Here is an 8548-nt window from a genome sequence, read left to right as displayed (position 1 = left end):
AGTACATATTATATATATATATATATATATATATATATATATATATATATATATATATATATATATATATATATATATTATATAATATAAATATATATAAATATACATATATAGTCACCTTAATAAAAGATGAACCTTTGTATTAAAAATGTCACAATTTTTATATTTAATTTTGACCTGAAGAGGACATGATGTGTGCTAGCTGTATGTAATACAGACCTACAGTTACTGCTGTTAATTGAGATTTTAATAAATGCTGAAGATCACATTTGGCAGATTTTGATGCACATTAGATATCGATTTTCAAGAGAATTTACTTTATATTTGGGAAGAACCATCATTATCACTACGTTCTCAGGTGTAAAGCACTAATATTTGTCAAACTGAGAAAAGTTCAAATTCACCTATGTCTGCAGGCCGTTGATAATTGTAAAACATCAAATTCAGTTAGGCTACTTTTATTTTTCAGAGTCTATAGAGTAATAATCTTCTAACTGAAAATGTCAGACCCTATTTTGCCTTATTTTAAAAAATCGAAATAGCTCATTTTTCATAAACGAACTACAAAAGAAGTCACGTGACTTTACCCTTCGACGTTACTCACGGTAGCATGGTTTGTTTATTAGCCTGGTTAGCATTGACACTTAACACTTACTGCCAGCTCTTCATGTGAGTAGAAGCACAACACCAGTTATCCAGATCACGTTACGTTATTACAAAAATATGTTAAACCAGTTAAGCAAATTGCCGTATTGATCAGTTAGAGATTAAGCGCCCAAACATGTGACGTCACATGCAACTAGTTCATCACCATGTTACGACAAAAACTAAAAACAATTCAACTGATCCTAAAAATAAGGTAATGACCACTTGAAGCAATAGAGGTGACCCCAGTGCCTAACATATGGAAGGCATTAAATTAAGATCCCAATGTGCACCGAGATATATTTTTTCTAAAAAAAATCCCATCCACTCCGCTAAACTCTAGGAACGCAACCACTATGGCGATGAGATTACTTTCCCTCCCACTGAAGTCAAATCAGCCGATTTCTGACAGATTTCTGACCAGCTTGAATGAAGTGTCTGCAGCGCTGCGTGAAGTGAGCCGCAAGGTGCTCTGGGTATTGTAGTTGTTCCTGCACACGTGGGACATATCAGAACGGAAGTTCTTCGTTGGCTATCAACAACTATTTCAAACGGAAGAGGTATCAAAATGGCTGGGATTGAGTTGCTGTCGGACCAGGGATATCGACTGGATGGAAGGAAAGCTACCGAGCTTCGCAAAGTACAAGCCCAAATGGGCGTCTTTGGTCAGGCAGATGGGTCTGCTTATTTAGAGCAAGGGAACACTAAAGTATTGGCTGTCGTGTATGGCCCTCACGAGGTATGTGATGCCAGGGAAGTTAAAACGGGCTTCGGTGATGGCTACTAGCCGAGCCCATGTAGTGGTTTTCTTATGGCCACAGAGTTCCAATGCCGTGACTCCTTCGTAGTGTGTGCCCTAAACGATAGTTCCCACTGTACTGCTTCAGGAGGCATTGTGTATTTTCTTCACCTTGATGGCATGGGCATATTCCAGGATGATTAAACTGTGAGAGTCCGGTTCATAGTAATCAGTTAGTTACTCGAGTCAGGTTCACAGTTATCGCAAAACGATCCTGTCATCATGATTCTTGGGCCGCGATAATATCAGAATACAGCGATTTTGCCATACATTATTAATAATAAAAATCTACTATTCATCACAACAAATTTCGAAAAGTTAACCCAAATAGGCAAAAATAATGTACAACAAAGTGGCCAGAGTTTTTGAGAGATAGTCAGAGTTGGTTATCCATTTAGAGTACTTCTTTCATGTCCCCAGTTAGACAGCGATTGGGCCTTCAATTTTTAAAGATACATCAAACAGTTTAAGGGCAGGGAAATTATGGGAGGATATGGGCTGCGTGTGTGTGTATGTATGTATGAAATTGCACTTGCTTTTATATAATTTTGGATTGCAAGCAGGTCTTGTATATCATGGTTTACTAGGTCATCCAGATCATAGCCCTATTTTCACTGCCTAAGCACCACAAATGTCTATTTTTAAATAATACAAGGCTTATTTGTCATTGATTACTGTCCTCCAGTTTGTAAATACTCCCCTTAATATTTTAGGTGCGAGGTGCTCGAAGCAAGATCCAGCATGACCGGGCTGTCATTAACTGCCAGTATAGTATGGCCACCTTCAGCACAGCAGAGAGAAAGAGGCGGCCACACGGAGATCGCAAGTCCAGTGAGATGAGCCTTCATCTGAAACAGACTTTTGAGGCTGCTGTGCTCACCCAGCTGTATCCTCGCTCCCAGATTGACATCTATGTCAAGGTAACGTGTGCTGTTGCTACATAGGAGAAATCAGACAGTACTACTTTCTTTCATGTGTTTTTCATGACGTAGTAACGGCTAGCTCTAGAGGGCCAGCATATTCCACCTTCTGAACTTGTGCTCTGTCCCAACAGATATTACAGTCTGACGGAGGAAACTACAGTGCCTGTGTGAATGCTGCAACTCTGGCAGTCATTGATGCAGGCATCCCCATGCGTGACTACGTGTGTGCCTGCACAGCAGGCTTTGTGGACGACACACCACTGGCAGACTTGTGCCACGCTGAAGAAAGTGGAGGGGGTACGTCCCTGGCTGTGGCGTTGCTACCACGAGGTGGGCAGATTGCTCTGCTGCAGATGGACGCTCGGCTCCACCAGGACCACCTGGACACACTGATGGAGGCAGCCATGACCGCTTGCAAAGGGGTCAGCAAAGTGCTGGATGAGGTGGTGAGGCAGCACCTGCAAGAAACCTCTGTCCTGACTGGTGAGTGAGGAGGACTGAATTGGAATGGAAATGGACTTGATGGGACTTGACAGTGGAAGAATTCTTTATGTGCTGTTTTTTACATTCTACAAAATTCTGTTTTGTCTTCTGCAGTTGTGTTGTACTTATAATATAAACTGATTTAATAAATCATTGTTTGTCTGTTTATTTATGGAGTGTCCCAAGTGTTCTTACCAAAATAAACGTTATTTCTGTGTGGGGGGCAGGGGGAACAGTAAGTGACTATACATCCTAGCCAGCAGGGGGAGACTAAGTAAAAGGGTTGCTTTGGTAAAAGGGCTTGTCCGCTGAATGATTTTGCCGGGGAGAAACAAGGAAATGCTTAGCTAGCCTTGGCATCAGGTTAACCTGCCTCCTTGTTGCAAGTGAAAAGGGTAAGTATACAATGCTCAATTTCTTTTCACTTTAAGCTCTGGGAATGAGTCTGTAGTCCTGGATGTGTAGCTGCTGAAGTAATGAAATGTGTTTGCACGATATGCCTTGAAAGTTCACCTAGCTTTTTATGCTATAACGTTAAATTCGGGGAGGAGACATCAGTGAATAAATATATGGTGCTTCTCGCTCAACATACAAATGACCATTTAATCATAACATCGTTTAAAGTGTTGTTTAACAGGTAGTCATGGTGCATGATTTTATTTGTGATGTGAGATGTCATCACACACACAGATTCACTGATTTATTTAGGCTACTGGCTTACTGTCTTATTAATCTGTTGTTGTCATTGGTTAACAGCGTTAAAGTGAGCATAATGTTGAAATATGCCATTTATGGTACTTTTCAGACAGGGTACCATAGGACGTCATGGGGCTATTATCAGACCCAAACCGCAGGAGAGCTCTGACCAACCTTCTGACCCGGCTCAACACTCCTATTTGGTACAATTTTGTTTTCTTAATGACCCTATGTTGGATAGACAGTACAAACAACACGTAACGATATACAGAAATATGTATCTCTAATGTTGAATATAGATACAATATCCAAATGCTTCTATAATAGCCGTTTCATCTACTGTCTCTTGTATGGCCTGTAGTGTGGTGTGCTACCTGGCAGGTGTGGCTTGGTTCATGGGCCTTGCATTTGAGCCCTTTACGCTGCGAACTTACATGTCAGAAAATGCCATGGGTTCCACTATGGTGGAGGAGAGGTTCCCATCCGGGGAGCGGGCTGTTGCCACAGGAAGGGAGTTTTCTGCTCACAAGAGGAAGGTTGGGTAGGTCAAGTTACAACATCAATGAGCACCCTGTTGCAATGATGGGGTTTGCGCTTGAGTCCAGTCAAATCAATGATTAAGTGTTGTTCTGGCGTTTTGAACAGAGCACTCTTACTTTGGTTACTTTTAGTATAACACATCCTTGTCTTGATGGAGTGAAAAACAGATAGATCAACTATCTTCGTCTCATTCAATTAATGAAATGTCTGTATGCAGTGGGATGCCTGTGGATTGGCTGGTGAAAACCATGCAAGCGCGTGGACTGGAGGTCTACACCCAGCGGTTCTCTCGCACCCTGCCTTTCCCCGATGAGAACAAAGAGAGATACGTAAGTGTGCACTTCAATGGATTCTCCTCCTGCAAAAGAATTGGACCCTGTTAATCCTGAATGATTTCTCCGGTATGTCTTCACACCTGCAGATGGTGCATGGTACTAATGTCTATGGAATCCTGCGCGCCCCCCGAGCGCCACGCACAGAAGCGCTGGTGCTCACCGCTCCCTGCACCGAGGGCAACAGCAACAACCAGGCAGTGGGGCTCCTGCTTGGGCTGGCACAGTACTTCAGGAGTGAGTCATGGTTATCCTAGCGTCTAAGTGCGCACACCATTATTGCTTTATTGTTGATTGCTTTACTGATGATACTGGCTTGGGCAAACATAGAAAAATACCCATAAACCATCACACACACCGTCACACCAAGAGTGTTTTAATGTCATCATAAATGTTGAACTTGGTTTTCATACTATTTGTTGTGCTTGTCCTAATCCCAGATCAGGTCTATTGGGCTAAAGACATCATATTCCTTGTGAACGAACATGACCTTATCGGCATGCAGGCCTGGCTGGAAGGCTACCATCACACCAATATCACAGGTATATGTAATATTATCACAGGTCAATCTCATGTACTATTAACCAAGCTCAATGTTATTAGGCCACTCATTGACCCATTAACTCATACTATACTGGCATAACTCAGACACAGGCATTTCCTCACATATTAAGCCTCACCTACAATGACCTCTCCTGCCCCTCAGGCATGGACTGGACTCCCCTGCAGGGCCGAGGAGGCTCTATCCAGGCTGCCCTGTCTCTGGAGCTCAGCTCAGATGTCATCACCAGCTTAGACCTAGTTCTGGAGGGTCTCAACGGCCAGCTCCCCAACCTGGACCTGGCCAACCTCTTCTACGCCTTCTGTCAGAAAATAGATATCCTCTGTACCATCCAGGGCAAGGTAGGGTGGTCAGACGCACTTTAGGGCATTTGGCATCAAGGTTCTGCCACGTGTTGAGCACCAATCGTTTTTGGATGTGCAATTGACCTGTCGCTAAGCGCCACCCTTAGAACGCAGATGAGCCAATGACAGTCCAGCCTCAACTGACTCACTCGGACATAAACTCGGACAGCTCCATAAGAAACAACAGGGAGGAGGCATAAAATGACAAATTAATGGTTATTTATGGAGTTTATTTCCTCAAAAAACCCAGACAGATAACCATGGTCAAGTGTTGTGCATAGGGGACATGTAATACTGTAAACATTAGTATGGCCTTCCATGGATGTTCATCAGTACAACATTTTCGGTTCTCTAATTGCACACAACTGATTTATGACATTATGATGACATTGCAACCGAAAACGTTGTACTGATTAACATCCATGGAAGGCCATACTAATGTTTACAGTAGTGTATGCTAATGTTACAATTAATGTATACACAATGTCTGCATAGTGGCATTCATAGATATATATATCTATGGTGGCATTCCTCACAAGCACTGATTATGTCAGTGATGCAGCATGTGTGCATGTTTCTACTGGGAAAAGGGTTGCTCTGAGCATGTGTAAAGGCTGTGTGTGTGTGTGTGTGTGGCGCCACCCAGCTCCAGAGGAGTGACTGGGACACCCCGTCGGGCTACACGCACGCGGCCCAGACCATGATGTTGATGGTGATGAAACAGGCCAGCGGGCGATCCTGGGGGGACCACGGCCTCTTCCTGCGCTACCACATCGAGGCCGCCACCATCAAGGGCGTCAACAGCTTCCGCCAGTACAAGACCGATGCCACCACCATCGGCAGGTGATTGACAGTCATGCACTATTTAGATTTGCTATTAAAAAATGCCACATTTTGAGAAAATATTCAAAATATGTGTAGCAGTTGTTAATTCTCTCACCTTCGAGAGGCGTTTCTCAAATGTGTGTGCTCACTTCATGGATTCACACGTCAATTCACACCTCTTCACAAATGTGTGTGTGTGTGTGTGTGTGTGTGTGTGTGTGTGTTACTCCTAGGCTCCTGGAGGGCATGTTTAGGAAGTTAAACAACCTCCTGGAGCGTCTCCACCAATCCTACTTCTTCTACCTGATGCCATCCCTCTCCCACTTCGTCTCCATTGGCTACTACATGCCAGCATTTGGCCTGCTGGCTGTTATCCTTCTTCTCCGAGTATCCTTGCCTAACATGTATGAGTGAAACACTGACTCTTTGGAGATATACCTTAAAAGAAATATGTGATATATTATACTGTTTATTATATGTTGCAAGTCCTCCCAATCTGAGATCACTGGATCATTGTGTAATTGCCTAGTAATTCTAAAGATGACAATGTGATGTATTTCTTGTATCTGCGCCATATGGGTGTTTGTCTGTTAAACCTTAACCCCATCATAGGCATTGGACCTGTGGGTGCACCTGGGGACTCTGCCTCCAACAGAGGATGGAGTAGCAGGGGAGGAGTCTGTAAGAATGACAAGCATCTATGATTGAATATTAAAATCTTTTACTTTAGCTTTTATTTATCTTTTTTATTTTATCTAGTTTTCAATTCCGTTCTTGATGAAAAATATGATTATACACACCATTTCTCATTCTCTCCCTCCCTTGCTGCTTTGTCTTTTACTCCCTTCTTCCTTCCCTCCCTCTGGTCCTCCCCCCTCTCTCTCTCAGGATTCCAGCCCTAGTGCGCTGTCCATCCTGACCCCAGTGGTCATCAGTCACATGACGGGTGTGGCTCTGTACTCCCTGCCCATCCGTTCTCAGGAGATGGCCGTGGAGCACTTCCCCGTGTCTGAGACGGAGGCGGTGGTCCTCACGGCCATCGCCATCTACACAGCCGGCCTGGCCCTGCCCCACAACACACACAAGTACAGTGTGCACACACACACACACACACACACACACACACATCCTTTTACTCATTCTCCATTCAACTTTCTCACACTCGTGTCTGATACACGCGTACAATGTCATAACTGAACACTCTCTCCCTCTCCTCCTCCTAGGTTCCTGGCCGGGGAGGGCACAGAGAAGGGCTGGAGGGTGCTGAAGCTGGTGGCCCTGCTGTACCTGGCTGTGCTGCTGGGCTGCACCGCCCTCATCAACTTCTCCCTGGGCTTCATCCTGGCTCTCTCCATGGTGCCCATCGCTGCCTTCATCACACCCCACGTGCCCAAGTAACTGCCCCTCTCTCAGTTTCTCCACTACTTTTGTCTTTATCTGCAGATACAGCAGCAGAAGCAATAAAGTATGACTGATTCTGTATGTTCTGTATTGGCAGTAATGTCATGTGTTTTCTCTCTCACTCTCTCTGTCAGGGTGCTAAGTGCCACCATCATGATTCTCCTGAGCCCCGGGTTCACACTGCTCTATTGCGTGTTTGTCTACCAAGAGCTCCAGGAGTCACCGGTCTCCCTGGCTGAGGGCTGGATGCTCTTCCTGTCGGTCATCTCGCAGGGCATCTTGGACCACAGCCTGTACGGCTCACTGGTCTACCCTCTGCTGGCTCTGTTTGTCTACCCCTGCTGGCTGCTCTTCTGGAACATTCTCTTCTGGAAGTGAAGGAGTCGTGTCTGAGCAGCAAGTAGAGTACTGCTCGGTCCAGGGTCAGCATCACCCACCCCCACCCTCCAAGTGCCATCATGGGCTTTAACAGATGAGATCGAGAGATGACACACTGATCTCAGGTCTGTGCTGTGGACTACCAGCTATCCTGGTTAAAAGGGAAAGTGGGCATCTGAAGGGCAAGAGGGTCAAGGGAAGAGGGAATTCTCAAAGGTGCTGTTGACACTAGATGAGAATGGACTGCACTGATTGGGTTAAGTTATTTTTTTGTTCTTGTTTTTAAACTTTAAACTCAAGGTTAACGTTTATGGCAGTATATCTGTATGCATGAATATGGTGTCAAGAGTGGGAGTAGGAGAGGAAACACTTTGGTGTGAAGATGCACTGGAAAACTGTCTCTTGTTGTTTATGTATTTTGTGTTTATGTTGTTTCTGTATTTAAAACAATTTTTTTTATAGTGTGCCTGATCAATGCCCTAAACCTTTTCACCTCAAGAACTTAATACTACTAATAAAAGCGCCTTTTCCCAAATATTTCATGTATTTACATATTTCTATTATGTGTTAGTCCAGTTTAGGGCTGCAATAATTTATTTATTAAATTAATCTGCAACTAT

General features: G+C 44.1%; 2 protein-coding genes across 2 annotated transcripts; both read left to right on the top strand.

Moving 5' to 3' along the window:
- Positions 1 to 1147: 1147 nt before the first annotated feature.
- On the top strand, positions 1148 to 3018 carry exosc4 (exosome component 4). Its single transcript, XM_042084617.1, has 3 exons — positions 1148 to 1384; positions 2158 to 2364; positions 2499 to 3018. Exons 1-3 carry the CDS (start codon positions 1214 to 1216, stop codon positions 2856 to 2858), a joined length of 738 nt encoding a protein of 245 aa, XP_041940551.1. The 5' UTR covers positions 1148 to 1213; the 3' UTR covers positions 2859 to 3018.
- Positions 3019 to 3114: 96 nt separating this feature from the next.
- Positions 3115 to 8465, top strand: gpaa1 (glycosylphosphatidylinositol anchor attachment 1). Its single transcript, XM_042084534.1, has 13 exons — positions 3115 to 3245; positions 3656 to 3749; positions 3908 to 4087; positions 4304 to 4415; positions 4508 to 4655; positions 4859 to 4960; positions 5125 to 5321; positions 5971 to 6167; positions 6383 to 6536; positions 6762 to 6830; positions 7038 to 7234; positions 7373 to 7543; positions 7685 to 8465. Exons 2-13 carry the CDS (start codon positions 3676 to 3678, stop codon positions 7926 to 7928), a joined length of 1845 nt encoding a protein of 614 aa, XP_041940468.1. The 5' UTR covers positions 3115 to 3245; positions 3656 to 3675; the 3' UTR covers positions 7929 to 8465.
- The last annotated feature ends 83 nt before the right edge of the window (positions 8466 to 8548 follow it).

Source organism: Alosa sapidissima, chromosome 1 (assembly GCF_018492685.1).
Source record: "Alosa sapidissima isolate fAloSap1 chromosome 1, fAloSap1.pri, whole genome shotgun sequence".
NCBI lineage: Eukaryota > Metazoa > Chordata > Actinopteri > Clupeiformes > Clupeidae > Alosa > Alosa sapidissima.
The sequence above is the reverse complement of the archived record's forward strand: the minus strand, read 5'-3'. Positions and strand labels throughout refer to the sequence as shown.

Coding starts and splice junctions, on each gene's coding strand:
- gpaa1 (XM_042084534.1), top strand. CDS start 3,676: ATGGGGCTATTATCAGACCCAAACCGCAGGAGAGCTCTGACCAACCTT. Junction 4,416..4,507: donor ATGAGAACAAAGAGAGATAC/GTAAGTGTGCAC, acceptor TCACACCTGCAG/ATGGTGCATGGTACTAATGT. Junction 7,544..7,684: donor ATCACACCCCACGTGCCCAA/GTAACTGCCCCT, acceptor TCTCTCTGTCAG/GGTGCTAAGTGCCACCATCA.
- exosc4 (XM_042084617.1), top strand. CDS start 1,214: ATGGCTGGGATTGAGTTGCTGTCGGACCAGGGATATCGACTGGATGGA. Junction 1,385..2,157: donor TCGTGTATGGCCCTCACGAG/GTATGTGATGCC, acceptor TTAATATTTTAG/GTGCGAGGTGCTCGAAGCAA. Junction 2,365..2,498: donor AGATTGACATCTATGTCAAG/GTAACGTGTGCT, acceptor CTGTCCCAACAG/ATATTACAGTCTGACGGAGG.